General features: G+C 33.3%; 1 protein-coding gene across 5 annotated transcripts in view; it reads right to left on the bottom strand.

Moving 5' to 3' along the window:
* Unc13c (unc-13 homolog C) overlaps window positions 1–18516 on the bottom strand; it is a 583769-nt gene that overhangs the window by 254705 nt on the left and 310548 nt on the right. For all 5 annotated transcript variants that reach the window (XM_048793668.1, XM_015480644.2, XM_048793667.1 and 2 more), the window contains 3 exons: window positions 16922–16990; window positions 15168–15257; window positions 8162–8290 (listed from right to left, as the gene is read on the bottom strand). In XM_048793668.1, coding sequence (XP_048649625.1) covers window positions 8162–8290; window positions 15168–15257; window positions 16922–16990 — 288 coding nt within the window. The remainder of the gene's footprint in view (window positions 1–8161; window positions 8291–15167; window positions 15258–16921; window positions 16991–18516) is intronic.

Here is an 18516-nt window from a genome sequence, read left to right on the forward strand (position 1 = left end):
AAAAAAAAAAAAAAAAAAAAAAAACGGTATGGGGCATGGCAGTAGCAGGAACTGTGTAGGTGGGGTAGTGGGATCTCTAGTGGTTCTTTCTTTTGCTCTGGTGGCAATGCATGCCCACAGCAGTAGTATGGCTTGTTATGGGCCAAGTATCTCTCAGATCCCCATTGGCTATGTGCCCTGGGTTTAGGGTGACAGCTAGAGGCAAGGCTTCCCCTGGCATTTCTTTGACTACAGTTTATGCCCAAGAGTGACATTTTTTTTTAATTATAAAGAATGATCAAATTTTATTATTTTTTATTCCTTCTACATTTTGGGCAAAAAAATACATACTGTTTCTTCCATAGTTGACTGCAATGGTGAATTATATTGAAAAATGTTTTTCTAATGCTGAAACATCCTTGTATTTATGGGATAAAATTATTTGACAAGAGTATATTCTCAAGTATATTATTTTATTTTATTTGAATATTTTTCATCAACATTTAGTAACAAAGTTATTTTATAAAATTTTTTCATTTATGTCATTGACAATTTTAGAACAAAAATTGCACTGATTTCACTGGCACAATGTGTTCACTATGTAATTGATTCTTTTAGAATTTATTAAGGTTTTATTTGTGGCTTGATTTACTGATTTAAATGGTAAGAAAAATTAAAAATATGTCCTAGTGGAAACAATTTGTGGGCTTTGAATTTTCATATTTCTTTCTTTTTCACAACATATAAGATATGGCAATACCCAATCATTTGGGGCAATTTCTTTTTGAAATATTTTATATTTAAGAAGAAATTTCCCATTCATAAAAACTTTTTTTCAATACATTTTAAAAAGATCTAATTATAAAATCAAATTAACTCTAAAATGTGTTTACAATTACTCATATCTAGTTCCTAAACAATAATAATATGAAGTCATGGAAATGTACTTGCCTTTCAGGAAGAACATCATTCCCTAATTAATCTAACGACTACACAAAGAAGTAAATTTTGGGGGAAAATGTCTAGGGAAAGAGGGAACTTTTGTAGCCAGTTTTCAAATGATTACTATTTAATCTTTTATGTTAAGAATTACATAGGTAGATTTTTCTTTTTCTGTTTATTTCATGGGCATGTTTTATTTAACTTTCATTTTATTACCAAATTCTTTAGACTTTGACTAGAACAACAAAAGCACCAAAAATCAAAATGTAGAAATAAAAGATCAATAGGTAAACCCACGTTTTTGATTTAGGTAACTAAAGCGTCAGGACATGGCTCAGTGGTAGAGCAAGTATATGGCATACATGAGGCTTAGGACCAGAAAACTGAAAAAAAAAAAATCTGCAAACCAGATTTTCTAAAATTTTGCATATTTAAATTTATGTAAATTGCCAGTTTAAAATATTCTGAGTATTTTCTTTTTTTCAAGAAATTTTCATAAAATACACAAAATTTATATAGTGGTATACATATCACAAGCTAAATAGTACAAAGAAATGTTTTTGAAGAGAAGTTCCATTAAGTAAACATTTACTGATTTCTGCTACTCTCTGAGGCACAGTGTTTGAACCATGAGTTCAATAAAAAGACACATGGAATTCTGTCCTCACTAACATGAATGTTTACTGTGAGAATCAGATAGTAAAATGTAGAGGCTGCTCTTGTTCATATGATATAGAATGGCTCAAAATCAAGTACACATTCTTCCAGTAGAGAGGGAAAATCAGAGGAAAGGAGGACATTCTCCTGTCCTTAGAGAAAATATTGGAGTTTATGCTCATCACTTCTCCACACAGAAATCCATTACACATTTATTCATGAAAAATTTCAACTGATGTCAAAATTGAGGTTTGTTTTTACTATAGACAGCTATAACAAATATTATGGTTTGACATATCAGATAAGAAATAAAAAAGCAGCTGGGCATGGTGGTACATGCCTGTAATCCCAGTGGCTTCAGGAGGCTGAAGTAGGAGGATTGCAAGTTCAAAGCCAGTCTCAGCAACTTAGACCCTGACTCAAAAGAAAAAATAAAAAGTACTGGGGATGTGGCTTAGTGGTTAAGCACCCCTGGTTTCAATCCTTGGTACAAAATAAAAATTAAATAAATAAACAAAAATATTTTAAAAATTAATAAATTATACCTATATGTATTAGCCTAAATAGCCATCACACTCAAAAAGTTACACTAAACTTTAAAAATTATAAAGAAATCCATACAAATAATGACATCTGAACATTCTGGTTCTGGAATTAATATACACCACCATTCCACTGTGCCACTATACTGCCTAGTTCTATTGGCAGTATATCACAGTTTGATGATGATAAATACTATATCACAAATGGATAATATACATGTATAATAAATGTACACAAAGATGAATCATAAAGCTAAAATCAAATTTATAGTAGAGATTTCTTCTGAGGTAAGAGTTGAAGGGATAGGATTTGGAAGGAAACAGACGAAAGAGACTAAGTTTGTCTACGTAATTGTTCACAGACACACACACACACAGAGTTTAATAGTGTAATAAATTTGTTCTTACTGATTTTAACATTTGTGTCTCTCTGTTAGGTAAAACATTTTCCTCTGTATTCTTACATTCATGCCACCTATAACAAAATAGTCGTTTAGGGAAGTGAGTCTCAAAAGAAATTATCACTGGAATGTCAAGTACTCTGATTATTTTTTGTTTGATATTTAGCCAAATCTTTCAACCAAATTAAAAATCAGGTGAAGGAAAAAATGTCCCTAGATGTACTTTAAAATTAAAAGTGTAGATAAGTTTTAGTAAAAACATACTTCAGTACAATTTCTGTATGCATTCAAAGAACCACATAAATTTAACAAAACATTGGAAATTAATAGATCAATATTTTTAGACAAAAAGAGGGTATTGGTTTCTGATGTCTTCCTTTGGTTTAGCTGGGCATAAACAGGTTTCCAGGACAGGATGGGGGAGTGGGGAAAGCAGAGATCAGTCAACAAACCTTTTCTTTGGTCTATAAAATAAGTTCTTTCATCAACTGATTTCCATGGAGCTGAGTTGCTGCTGTGACAATGAGCTTAGCACCATTGTCTCAGATGTGCATTAAAAAAAATGTTCTACATCCTCTGCATTCCACAGCTGAGGGTCTCCTTACATAGATTCTTAGTAAAATAGATGTGTTCCACTTGGTGGTAATCACTGTTTAGCTTATTCAACTAATTTCTTTTGCTCATGTTTCATGTTCCTAAAGCAGCCTTCAAATTACAGGTTTTCTTTTCATATAAATGTTCTTCTGGGAGAGGATAAGCTGAAACATTTTCAATTCTGTTTGAAATGTCCATTACTCTTATTTTATTTATTTATTTTTTACTTATATACAAACAGAGATATGGAAAATTGTGGTATATATGTGTATTAAGAATTGTAATGCAAAAAAAAAAAACCAGTACATGTATAATGGCATAATTTGGCGTGAACATATTCTTATTTCTTTAAAGCATTTATCATTTGTTCCTTGAGGCATCCTCAGAACCTACAACCAGTGCCTGGCATAAAACAGGGCTGAATGTATGTTGGCTGATTGAATACTAAACTAGTTTATATCCTGGTCTCTCACATCTCTTTGTGCAGAAGACCAATTGCCTTTGTTCATGTTGACACACTGAGTTCTCAGTTATGCTAAACTGAAGGACAAACATGAAGCCACACAGTTCAGCCAGAGTGTGAGCCATCTATCCAGAATGCAGTCAGCCTGTGGAGACCACATTGATACCTCACTCTTCTGACTGCAACTATTTCAACTTTTTTTATTAAGTATGTTTCACTTTTTTATTTCAAGCATTTTATTTTTTCATGGTTCTTCAAAATCCCTTTGTAGAGAGAAAGTAGGCTTTACATTTAAATAATCAGAATTGTACTGTATCTAATAGCCCTGGAATTCTTAATTTTTGGTTACAGGCTGTGTACCATCTAGAGAGAACACAGATCAAGAGAAGTAGTATGAATATAAAATACATGTGCTAATGAAGAAACTGAGCCATGAAAAGATTAAACAGCTCATCCAAGCCTCACAACTAAGCAGTAGTGCTGAGATTTGAACTCAGGGGTTTTGATATTATAGATCATGTTCTTGATCAAAGATTTTTTTCTCTCTAAAGGAGACTATAAATAATTAAGTAAGGTAATACTGCTTTTATTTTTTTTTAGATTATTACTTTATCAACCTACCACTGTACACTGGGGATAAAAAGAGGGAACACTCCATCTAATGAAGAAGATAGGTGACATGAATATCACATATGTGGCTAATTCAGCAGGTATGTACATGAATAGTGACCTGCCATAGTGTTATGAGAACAGAAATCAGAAATACCTCATCTAGCTAGGAGAGGTTGCAAAGGTCAGATGCTTTGGAGTTAGCTATAAGAAGGGCCATATGGGAAAGTGAGGTACTTTTTAGGCAGATAAATATAATGCAGGCAAAGACATTATAGAGTGTGGAGTGCTGAAGCAAAGAATATAAGGTGGAAATGATGTAAAAAGTAAGGAAAGATGGTCAGGGCTGAGACATTGCAGATCACTTTGATAATGGCAGAGCTGGACTTAAGCTCATGAGTGAATGAGGAACCAGTCAAGTGTTTTAAATAGGAGTCACATAATGATACTCTGAGTGGCAGGTTAGAAATGTATTTGAAGGGTTTATTCATTGAAATAAGCCAGTTTGTGCCATGGTAACAAATAAATCTCTAAATATCAGTGACTTGATGAAATACAGGATTATGTTTTAAACATCTAAAGTCTGAAGCTGACTATGCAACCCTTCTCCATCTGGCAGCTAATCCTTCTGGAATATGTTTCCTTCTGTGTTATTCCAGCTGAAGAGAGAGTCAGAGGATACTGCAGGATAGTTTAACAGTTTGGGACTAGAAGTAGCTTTCATCAGTTCTTCTCACTTCTCACTGCCCAGTACCTTGCCACATGTCCCAGGGTCACCACTACAGGAGGCATCAGGCAAGCATGAAGCATCCGCCACAGAAAAGGGCACTTCTTTCAGTCTTGTTTATAAAGGATGTATACACCAATAACTACTTATGCATTGTTTGAACAAATCATTATTTATTCATTTTTCAATCTTTCAACAAACAGTTTTTGAGCACCTACAAAGCACTGTCATAAATGTGGTCATGAGTACCAGGGGTACAGCACTATACCAAAATTCCCTATGGGAAAATTCTCCATTAGCTTGTTAGTCACTGGTGATAAGTTCAAAAGGGAGGGATTTAGAGTAAGCAGGTAGACAGTGTAAATATGAACCACATCATGTAGTGGATTGTAGGCCATCATAAAAAAATTTGAATCTTATGTAAGTGAAAGGCACTTAGAGCAATCTATGAAGAATGACATGATTAATTCTTTTAAAGCATTACACCAGCTTCTCTATTGAGAACATAGGAAAGGTGGTAGGGTAAAAGGACTGAATTCTTTTTGAAGGTTACATAGTGAACAAGTGAGCAATGCTGGTGGCTTAGAGAAGGGTGGAACATGTAGCTGGTAAACAGGATCAGGTTCTGGATACATGTTGGTCAGATGTATCATCTGAGACAAAGAGATTTTGAGTTCCCAGGAGGATGGTGATGAGGTCAACTGAGGGGAGATGATTTTGGTCACTTGAATTATACCTAGATGGCTTCAGAAGGGCTCTGGGGAGTATCATTCTCATAAATTATTCAGATCCAATGGGGACTTCCTCTAGAATTTTCAATGATAACAATGTTTGTGGAAAAGTCTTTTCCTCAAATGTAAAACTTAGTTCTAAACATTCTCTACATTGAAAGATTTCATATAAAATCTACAGAACAATCTACCTAAAAACTATCCATAAAATTATATAAGCATATTTTTGAAGGTCAGTTTTTAAAATATTAAGCTATTTTAATTTATTTTTATATGATGCTGTTTATTTTTTGTAAAGGGCATGTTTGCTTTATAAGAACTGTCCATAGGAATTCCTTACAGAGAGAAACTGCTTTGTTAGTTTATTGTTATAATTATTTATGTATTAGAAAGGCACTACTTTAGGTATACCAGTTGATTTAGACAGCTTGATTTAACCAGTCTGTGTGAAGTAAATGATAAGGAAGAGGTGACAAAGATTCTTTCTTTGACCAAATTTTGTCTAGACTTTATGAGTTTTCTTTCAAATAGGCCTCAACTTTGGGGCTTCCATGTAGTTTCTTCATTATCAAATTTTAACAATAATTATGCTAAATCTGGTTAGCCAGAATACCCTATTCTTCAATATTTTGATTACCCTCTAATATCTGATCAAATTTCCTTTTTCTATGCCCCCATAGGTGATATCTGATCACCGTGGTCTATCTTCACCAAAAATTGTCAAATCCCTTTACATTTTAGTTATTTCCATCCAGCAATCCAAGCTTCCTCCAAAAACCTCCTGCCTCAGTTCCTGTTTGAATATAATAAGGACAGTGGTATTAAAAATGTAGAATAATTGAAAAAAAAACTTCCATGCACAGTGATGCATGCCTGTAATCCCAGAGATTCAGGATGCTGAGGGAGGAAGATCACAGTTCAAGGCCAGCCTTAGCAATTTAGCAAGATTCCTAGCAATTCAGTGAGACTCTGGCTGGGGATGTAGCTCAGTGGTAAAGCCTCCCTGGGTTCAATGCTTAATATACCCTGCAAATAATAATAATAATAATAGGTAACATATAGTGAAGGGAAAAGAGAGAGAGGGAGAGAGAGGGAGGGGGGGAGAGAGAGAGAGAGAGAGAGAGAGAGAGAGAGAGAGAGAGAGAAGGTAAGCCATTAGGATGCAAGCCACAGGGCAAGTAAAAGTGAGAGCCACTCTAATTTGTAAGAATCAAAGACAATCAAGTTTCTAGACTACAGAAAATTTTTCACAGTTGGTAATAAATTCTGAACAAGTATGTGGTTATATATTGCTTTGTTTATTTAAAGCCAGACCCCAGCTTTAATGGTTTTCTCTTATTAGGCAAAGTAATCAGTGATCCCAGAATGTTGCAATACTATATGAAATCTAACTTGAAACTCAGTTTGGAGGAGTCCCTCTTGCTTTCATCTACCCTTTGCTTTCTAGAAGTTGTCTTACTTAAGTAACCGGAAAATTTCACGGGTAATCACATGGTTTTCAATACACTGACAATTGTGTTCTTCAGAAAAGAAAGAAGGCATTAAACAAATTATGAAAAGCCAACCCCAAATGCCAGTTTTATAGAAATAAAACCAATATATTTTTAAAATTCCAGTGGGAAAAAAACCTCATAGAGGGAGAAATAATACATGAAATCCACATAACCTACAAAGAGGTACCCAGAATATATTTTAGAATTTTCTACAAGTTGATGGGTGAAAGACAAGTAAGTCAAAAGAAAAAAAAAAAAGCAAAATATTAGCAGGCAGTTCACAGAAAGTAAAATTCAAGTTCACTGAGCATGTATGAAAGGATGTTCAAACTCATGAGTATTACAACTATATTCATCTCTGAAAAATGAAGGCACAGATAGAATCTCAAAGAGGTACAAGTGAAATACTACTTATCATCTAATGTTCAGTGTCTTTAAGCAATCAAGAGAATAGAAAACATTACTAAGTGTTCACATTTGGTAATGTAGATGAAAATTACATGTCATGTTCACATTTGGTAATAGTAATTACATGTGTGCTTGATTTACCTTTTACTTTCTTTTGTATTTTTGAAATGTTTCTTAATAAGAAATTAGCATGATAGTTATTTTACTATCTTGTTCTATAAAACTTTTTCTACCTATCACTTTTATGAGATCAAATGATAAAGGAGGCAGTATAAGTTAGGGTAAGAACATAGGAACAGGATTTGGCAACCTAATATCCCAAATCTACCATTTACCCACAATGTGACCTTGAGAAATTCATTGAATTCTTCTTAAACTGCTTCCTCACCTGAAAAACCTGAACAATATCATCTGCCTTCACTACATAGTTATTGTGAGGAGTAAATTAGTTCATGTATGTAAAATGATGTATGTGAAGAAATAGGAAATTTTTAACCCTTCAGTTAATGTAAAATTAGATGAGCATACTTTCCCATCTACTATCAATCTAAATTTATTGAAACAGACATTAGAAACAGAAAAGTGGAGAAATTAAAGACACACATGTTTTCTTACCGGATCTATTAGCTGGCAATAGAGTTCATGGCAATTGTCGAAAATATATTTGTATGTAGAATCCAGGCATGCCCTGACACAGTCCTTCACTACTGTGCTGGCCTTTGGGGGGCTCTGAAGCTCCAGAACCTAATGAGAAAGTTATTTTTCTTAAAAAAGTAGACTATCATAATCCAATAAAACAACTTAAACAATACTCAACAAATGTTTTTATTGATTTGTCTATGTTCAAGAAATATAGTCTTAGAAATGTTTTAAATGTATAAATATTCATTTTTACTTTCTGATGATAAAAACTCATTGCAAATGTTCCTTGTTATAAACATTCAAATAGTAATACTAAGTGTAACCAGTAGCAACATCATTCATTTAATTATTTAAAAAATATTTGCCACTTATATATGACAGGCAATAGTGATACTACAATGAACAAAAGAAACAAAAATCCCTTTTGTCACTGACTTAAACTCCAATAGATAATACATAAAATAAGTAAGCAAAATAAATTATATGATAATGCAAACCAAAAATAAAGTAATGGAGATGGGATAGGATATGTTTCCATGAAACAGAATAAACATAGGGGACAGTGATACGAGAGGAAATGAGAGGAATAACAAGATGGTAATAGTAATGGGAAAAATCACATATAGACCATTGCATAAACCTAGCTTTGATTAAGGTAAGAAAGAATTGGACACTTAGAATATAAGAGCAAAGTGAACTAACCTAATTATCTTTTTGAAATTTCCTAATTTTATCACCACTTGATTAGTCTTATAAAAGATGCTTAAGGGATTGCTTCATTTAGAAGGGAAGAAAGATAACTACCATCATGAAAACACAAATATAACTCCCTAGATCAAATACAGAAAAGAGAAAGAAAATAATTGGCCAGGTGCATTGGCACACACCTGTAATACCAGTAGCATAGAAGCCTGAGGCAGGCGAATCACAAGTTCAAAGCCAGCCTCAGCAACAGTGAGGCACTAAGCAACTCAATAAGACCCTGTCTCTAAATAAAATACAAAATAGGGCTGGGGGTGTGGCTCAGTGGTTGAGTGCCTCTGTGTTCAATCCCTGGTAGCAAAATGAATGAATGAATAAATAAATAAATCAGAAATTATCAAAGCAAAAAGTCAACTATACACCAGGAAAACAATAGAGAAAGAAAAAAATTATAAGCTAGTCAAAATAATTAGAAGAAAATTAATAAAAAGACTGGAGTAAATATTTACATATCAATAAAAATACCAAATAGAATGGGATTAACTCCCTCAATTAAAAGACTGTATTAATGGATTGACAAAAGAAACACACACACAAAGACCCAAGATGTGCTTCCTACAGGAAACTTACTTCACCAGAAAAGATACACAGACTAAAAGTGAAAGGATAGAAAATAATATCCCACATAAGTGGAAACCCCAAACAGGCAGAACTAGCTATTCTTACATCAGATAAAATGGGCATTGTGTCTAAAACTAGAAAAAGAGGCAAAGAAGGCTACTATATAATTATCCAGAGACCAATTCAACAAGAAGATATAATAATTGCAAATGCTCATATACTTGATATTGTAGCACCCAATTTTATAAAATAAATATTATTAGATCTAAAGGGAGAGATTGCTCTAATATAATAATAAGGGGGGACTTTAACACCTAACTTTCATCAGTGGACAGATTCAGAGAGAAAATCAACACAAAATCATCAGAATTGAGCTATACAATAGATCAAATGGAACTAACAGACATTTATAGAACATTTCATCTAATAGTTACAGAATACACACTCTTCTCATCACTACATGTACCATTTTCTATAAGACAAATACAAAGCAATAAGACAACTCTTAATAAGTGTTTTAAAATCAAAATTTTTATACACATTCTCTGATCACAAGGGAATTAACTAGAATTCAACGAAAAAGAAATTTTACTAATTGTACAAATCCAATTTTTCACAGCACACAATTAAAGACACAATGAGTCACCAAAGAAATTAGAAGGGAAATTAAAAATGTTTTAAACAAATGAAAATTTATATATAACGTTAAAAGATTTATGGAATACAGCAAAAATTGCTAACGGAGAAATTTTCAGCAGTAAACACATACATCAAATACAAAACAGAAGGATGTCAAACAAACAACCTAGCAATGGATATCAAGAGGATAGCAAATAAAAACAAGTCAAACTCCAAATTAATAGAAGGAAAGAAAGTACAAAGATCTGAGCAGAAGTAAACAAAATACTCTAGAAGACACAGATCAATGAAAGAGTTGTTTTTCAGAAAAAGATAAACAAAATGAACAAACTTTACCTAGGTTAATGAAGAAGAAAAAGAAAAACAATAAAATAAAACTAGAGATGAAAAAAGGACATTCCATATACCACAGTAATACAAAGAGCCATTAGGGAGTATTATGAACATGTATAAGCCAACACTTGAAAACTTAGAAGAAATGGATAAATTTCAAGACACATATAACCTATCAAAATGGAAACACAAAGAAACAGACAAACTGAATGGACTACTAACTAGTAATGAGACTGAGTTAGTAGTAGAAAGTCTCTCAACAAAGAAAAGCCTAGAACCAGATGGCTTCACTGCTAAGTCCTACAAAACTTTTTAAAAAGAACTAACACCAAAGCTTCTCAAAGTTTTCCAAAAAATTAAACGGAAGGGAATTCTTCAAAACTTCATCTACATGGTCAGCATTATTCTGTACTAAACCCAAAGAGATACAATAAAAGAAAAAACTACAGACCCACCTCCCAAGGAGCATAAATGCAAAAATTCTCAACAAAATAACAGCACACAGAATCCAACAACACATCAGAAAGGTCATTCATCATGATCAAGTGGGATTTGTCCTAGGGATGCAAGGCTGATTAAACATATACAGATCAGTAAATATATTACATTACACCAACAGAATGAAGGATACAAATTTATGATCATCTCAACAGATGCTAAAAAGTATTGAATAAATTTCTGAATTCCTTCATGGATGAAACTCTGAACACATTAGATATAGAAGGAAGATACTTATTTATGATAAAAGCTATGCATGAGAAGTACACACTCTGATATTGAGTGGGGAAAAGATGAATGAGTTTTCTCTAAGATATGGAAGAAGATGAGGAGGTCCAATATATCTGCATATGACTAGAAATTTGAGCCAGAGCAATTAGGGAATAAAAATGAAAAAAAAAAAAAAAAGCTTATAAATAGGAAAGGAGGAAGTCACGATGTTCTTTTTTGCAGATGTCTAAATACAAAAAAACTAAAGATTCCACAAAAAGACAATTGGAACTGATAAGTTAATTCAATAAAGTTGCAGGATCAAAATAATCATAAAAAGATCAGTAGACTTTTTTTAAATCAATAATGAAATTGTTGAGAAAAAAATTATAAAAGCAATCCATTCACAAAAATATAAAATACATAGTAATAAATTTAACCAAGAAAGTAAAAGAACTCTACAGCTACAATGACAAAACACTGATAAAATAAATTTAAGACACAAAAAATATGCGAAGGCTTCCTGTTTTAATAAATTGGAAGAAATAATATTATTAAAATTTTCATATCATCCAATGCAATTTCTAGATTTGATGCAATCCTCCTAAAATATCAAGAAGTCTTCACAGAACAAGAAAATAAACTCCAAAATTCATATGGATGCACAACCCCACCACCACCACCAAAGTCACACCCTCTAAGCAAAAAGAACAGAGCTGGAGACATCACAATACCTGGATCTCAAGATATATGACAGGGATAAAGCAACCAAGACAGCATAGTATTGACATGAAAATAGATACACATACCAATGGAAGAGAATAGAGTAACAGAAATAAATCCACACACTCACAACCAACTCACTCTTATCAAGGGCACCAAAAACATTCACTAGAGAAAGGACAGCCTCTTCAATAAGTGGTGCTGGGAAAACTGAATACCATAGAAAAATGAAACATGTGAAGCAGGTGATTCTAATCTTATGGTACTTGGCAAATGAGAGAGAACAAACATGTAGAGACCAGAAGAATCAGCAACTGAAATACAAGTGAAGTCAAACAAGATGGGTGTCTTGAAAATCTAGAGAGAAGAGGATGTCTTGGAAGAAAAAGTGGACAAAATGTGGCAACTTGCTGAACATTGTAAGCTGAGAATTCATAACTGACAACTAGAGTTAGTAAAGTGTTGGCCTTTGGTGACTTTCTAAAAAATTTTTGATGAAGAGATAGGATAAAAGTCTTATTGTATTGAGTTAAAAACATGAGGCTGAATTTGAAATTTTAATATTGTTAAAAATATCAGCCCAGGGCTGGGGTTGTGGCTCAGTGGCAGAGTGCTTGCTTAGCATTAATAATATGTGTGAGACACTGGGATTGCATAAAGCATTGCATAAAACAAAATAAAGGTATTGTGCCCATCTACAACTAAAAATAGTTTTAAAAATATCAAACTTCTTTAGATTGATCTGTAAATTTAATGCAATATCAGAAAAAATCTCAGCAAAAAATAAAATCACCTAAACGATTTTGAAAGTAAAGAAAAAAGTGAAGGATTCACACTTTATGATTTTAAGATTTGCTATAAAGCTACAGAAATCAAGACAGTATGGTGGTGGTGGAACTTGGAATCTGATCTATTCTGAACAATATAAAGTTCAGAAAAAGATTCAAAAACACATGGTCATTTTTAAAAATTTTATGATAGTACAAAAGCAATTTAATGGAGAGTAGAAAATTATTTCAATAAATGACATTGGAGCTATTAAAATATAAATATCCAAAATTTTATCCTCACATTTTATGTTAATTTATTTTTTCTAAAATAAAAATTTTAGAAGCAGCATAGGAAAAACTCTCTGATTTTGATTTCTCCAAGAAATGACGCTCAACATTATTCATTTTAAAGAGAAATTTAGGGCTATAATACAATGTGATTTTACTCTTATAAGAAAAAATAGGTGATCAATAAATAAATGATTTAAGAAAGTACTAAAAGCTTCTCTAGAAGATGGAGAACAGATGGAACTATCATACTTTTTGACTGGGGATTTTACCCAAGAAAAGTGAAAACTTATGTTTACACCATAAACTTGAACATGAATATTTATGACAGTTCTTTTTAATAACCTCAAACTGGAAACAACCCAAATGTCTATCAATTAGTGACTATACAAACAGTGCATACATAATAAAGCAGGGCATACATAACAAAGAATTACCACTCAACAACAAGAAAGAGTGAACTGTTGATACACTCAACAATGTGGATGGATCTCCAATATGTTATGCTACCTAGTGTATGATGTTCTGGAAACAGCAAACCTAGTCAGAGAACATCACTGGTTGCCAGGTAGTAGAAAGTGTTGACTATAAAGAGGCAGCACAAAAGAATTTTGTAGGCTCCTGGAACTGTTCTGTATCTTATCATGATAGGTATACAACTATGCATTTGTCATATTAATGTAATCATACAACAAAAGTTAGTTTATTAGCTATAATGAGGGAAAATATGAAGGGATGAGAGCAAATTTTTACAAGATAATGCAGGGAAAGAAAATGTGTAAATTGCTATTTTGAGAAGTTTTGCTATCAAAGGAAAACAGGAACTGTGGTAGTAGCTATAGAAGAAAGTGAAGTCAAGCAGTATTTTGAAGACGGAGACATTAACAGCATGTTTGGTAATGGAAATACTCAGTAGAGAAGAGAAAATTTATAATTCAGGAGATTCGGAAGGATTGCTGCACCAATGCTGCTAATAAATAGAGGAGATGAAACAATTCCAAAGGTGGAAGAGACAGCCATTTCTCAGATAATGGATGGATCATCGATGGTAATAAAAAGGAAGGATGAATATACGGAAACAGGAAGTAGCAAGATGGAATAGGTGGTGGGCTTATGTGCTAGGATGCTCCCTTCATTTTGTTCCTCTCTTTTTCAGTGATGTAAGAAACAATCATCAGCTGCTGGTGAGGGTGTGGGAGGAAAACTGGCAGGTTTAGGACACGATGTATTCTAACACTGAAAGGCTTGTGACCAAAGCACTGTGGATGCACAGCACTGTGTTGGTACTCTTCAACCCTCACTCCCATCTCCTCACCCCTCAATTCAGTGGCAGGTATTGCGTGTCAATCTGAGTCAACTTTCCCACTGACCCTTAACTGGCTTTCAATATCATCCTCTACACACTGCTCCAACAGCTACTGCCAGTGGATCAGAATGGACATCAGTCACTCAATATAGCCTGATTGTAAGTCAATTGAACTTAAAAGAATATAAATGACCACTATTACAGTATGCTTTTGTTTTCTGTCTCTTCCAAAATGCCATTTTTAGTGCTTTAAGTGGAAAAAAAAATCATGGACAACTTCCATCCAGGAGGCTTCTGAGTAACCATCACAATGCTGTCTCTCAGAGTAAAAATATTTAGCCCACAGCCTAGCAAACTATTTTTGGAAAGCCTAAGTTAAATTGCTGGGCAAAATTATGATTGCAATATCTTGCTAGTAAAGCAGAGGAGATATGTCTGAAAAGAAATGCCTGGATAGTTTGATGGATTAGGTGATCAAATATATTTCAACATAAATATTGCCACGGCTAAACACAGAAGTTGCCACATTGGGGTAAACAAGAGTCAGTTACTCTCTTGCAGTGAAAAGTCAGAAAAACATTTGAGTTAAAATTAAAACAAATGAATTCCCTTTCCATTTAACAATCTTTGGAGTTTTTTCTTAAGTGCCATGTCCACTTACTAGAGAGCTTTGTTTAAAATAAGTTTAACTTAAGACTAAATTTGAACCAAATGGATAAGCATATGTTGTGTCTAGAATAATCCCTTCTTAAATTACACCTCACACTGGAAGATTCATTTGGCTCAGACTTAATTGCTGATGTTGAACAGTACCAATCAAGAGAATTTACCAGGGAATATATGTGTTCTTATGTCACACCAAGACACTGACAGAAATAAAATGAGATACCTTCATCCTGAAAAAGGTGATGCTTGTCAGCAGGTCAACAGTTGATTTCAAGTCTTGTAGTCTTTCACTATTGCTGGCAGGAAAGTTTTCCTGGAGAAATAGGAAACAGAAAAGAGTAAAGTTGCCAGCATTAAACCTCCATTGGGAAAATAAACTAAAACTAGCTTACTGTGAAAGAAAATGGGAAGTAAATTGCATAAAAATTTAAAAAGATCCCTGATGTATTCTCAAAATATTTTTATCATACAATGTTGTGGAAAATGGAAGATGTGGAAATAATTTATTCTTCATATTAGAAAGCCATATCCTTTTATTTATACTCACAATTCAATAAAAAAGTACAAAACAATATCCTTATGGCAATGTTATTATGTCAATCCTTGCTCATAAAATTATTATGCTACTAAAAGAAGAGAGATTGATATATATTTGAAAATCTTCTCATTATTTTCTAAATATAGGTACATTTTTGCAAAAATACTTTGAGCACTGTACATCTAATATATTTTTATCACAAAGAAACTTTTAAAAGTTTAAGGAATAAGACTGCATTGTATAGTCTCTCTTTTAAAAAACCTAAATATCATTTAAAAAAGTTAAAATAAAGTTTTAGTGAAGTTTGGTGAGAAGTATCATTAAAAACACAGATGTTCAGAATTTTGAAGTAAAAGAGATATACATGCATGAAAATGTTTAGAGAAAGAGTTTATTTAAACATTGAGTAAATTTTCATCTTGCTCTCAGACTGGCTGTCTAAAGAGCCACAGGAAAACCTCAACTAACTTCCAGATTTTACTCATGAACTTAAGTACAGCTGGCATGTGTAAAGGATGTTTGAATGGGGGTAGTCCCAAGGCCCTTCTTGCCCCCAAATATCTTTTTTAATGGCTGTCATGGTAATTCTTTTCACATCATTTCATCCCAAGTTCCAACATGAACTATGAGCTTGATAGAATTTGGTTTGTATAATTTCTAGAAATATACAATTAAGAACACTGTCAGTAAGAGATTAATTAAAAATGGATGCAGAAGAGAAGCATGTGTGTAAATATGAAAAGAAGATTTAGGATAAATTGTTAGAGAAGGCAAGATGGTAAAGCATTTGCCTAGCATATACAAAGTATTGATAATGATCCCTAGCTGTACTCACACACAAACAAAAATAATATATGAGGTACAAGAACATCTATAGTTGTTACTTTATTTTTGAAACTGTAATTTGTAACTTAATTTTGTAAGGCATTTTAAAACTAAAATTGTGTGTGTGTGTGTTTATATGCATGTGTGTATCCATTTCACCTAGAAGTAGAATAATAGAATTGTTGACAATGAACTCTGGACAGTGTTGAACAAGTACACTGATCCAGGAAGACAGAATTGAGCAATAAATTCCAACAGATATCTCAGACTTTGGGGAAATATCAAGCAAACCATCTCAGTAACAAGGAGTGAATTTTCAAATATGAGGACTGGGCCATACTCATAAGTTAGCATATCTGATATTTAGTTTGAAAATTATACAATGAAAGCTGCACATACATACAGAGTATTATGATTGCTGTAGGTTTAAGTGGGGCAAAGCATCTAAAGCACCTTTCCAAATAAAGAAAATCTGTAGGTTACTTCTAGTGTGATGACCCCTGAAATCAAAATGTTTTACTTTTCTTTTACACATGGATAAATTTACAATATGGCAAGAATTCATTTGGAACAAATACCACTGTTTACCTTTAGGGAAATAATTTTGTACATACCCTATATTTTGACAGGTCAATCCTTAGAGAGTTATGCAACTGGTCCAGTAGTTTTATGAATTTTTCCCTCTGTGCCAAGAAAACACAAAATAGTAGAATGGAAATAAATGGTCACTCTAAATGTTCTTGCAATAATTCTATGCAAGGTATTTTTCCCTTTTGGTAGAAAGGAAGGATCAAAGTCTTGTCCAAGACCTCAGAGCTAGTATGTAGCATTGCAGTGATTTGAACAAAAGTTTCTTTCACATCAAATCCATGCTCTTCCCTAAAAATCACACTGCCTTCTCTAATGAATGAAAGAAAAAAGAAAGTAAATGTTCTAACAAAAGCATCTAGAGAGCTGTGTTCCATACAAAGAGCTCATACAAATGAATTGCAGCTATATTTCTCTATATGTAATGACTCACAGCAATATAATGTGTCAGCAAGAGAAAACACAATCCACCCCCATTCTACTCCAGTACACCATTTCGGCCCTCCAGAAAACGAATTAGATTTCCAAACTTCTCCTGCCTATGAAACGGGGAACAGCTGTTGTTTTGTGTTAAAAACAGTTTCAAAACTCATTTTCTTTTTGGAAGCAAATACAGACTTAATCTGAAAGATCAATTACTTTTAAAGGATGTTTATGATTTAGTGCTAAAAGTAGTATAAAAATTAAGCCTGCAAGATTGCTGCTGCCAACTTTCAATGCAGTATCATTGTTGTACTGTCCTCTTGCTATAAGTACTTGAAGACTAAGAATAAAGAGTATAAGATTGAAATTGTGTGAATTAAAGACAAACAGGGAAAAACATTAAAGTCAAACAGATACCCTATAGGTTGACCCTCCAGTATTCTAGTTTTTTAATTGAAACTAAAAATCCATGGGTGGGGGATTGAGAGAAAAGTTCTCTGCACACATTAATACTCTGTAGACACTAAATTTCATTTTGTAAGATATGAAGAAAAATGGGATATTTTCCAAGTAGTTTTACACAGAAGGTGGGTTAATAGGATATAGAACTCTTATTCCTTGATGTTACTGACATTAATGGAGTGGACTATTAACAGGAGGTGATGAATTATTCCTTAATTGAAACTTCATTTTTCTGAGGTAAGTGCCTTTATGAGATTCACACATCTCTGAACAAAATTGGAACATGCCTCTGTGCTAATAACCATAGAGAACATAAAGAAGCTGGAGGGATAAACTTTGCCTTTCAGAGTTTACAATCTCCCTAGGAAGGTTAAAACTCTCTCACCCAACAAGGTACCAGAAATATATGGATGAGTTAAATGTCTGGAATTTTTCTTTTCCACTCTCCACCATACCTTGCCAGGGGAGTGGGCAACTTATGTTACCCTTTGTTAACTCCCCAGCTTCCATCCATGTGGGCAAGTTGCTCTCCATCAAAATGAAAAAAAAAAAAAAAAGAAAGAAAGAAAGAGCCACAACAATAATCTGTTAGGACTAAGTAAAGTTAATCATTCAGATGACTATAAAAGTCAGTCTGATTCATGTCATGTCTTGGATGCTTTACCTGACCTCTGTGATTGGCACAAATCATCCAGACAGCTGAGTAACTCTGATCAACCATGCCATGACCCAAATC

Source organism: Marmota marmota, unplaced genomic scaffold, assembly GCF_001458135.2.
Source record: "Marmota marmota marmota unplaced genomic scaffold, marMar, whole genome shotgun sequence".
Classification (NCBI taxonomy): Eukaryota; Metazoa; Chordata; class Mammalia; order Rodentia; family Sciuridae; genus Marmota; species Marmota marmota.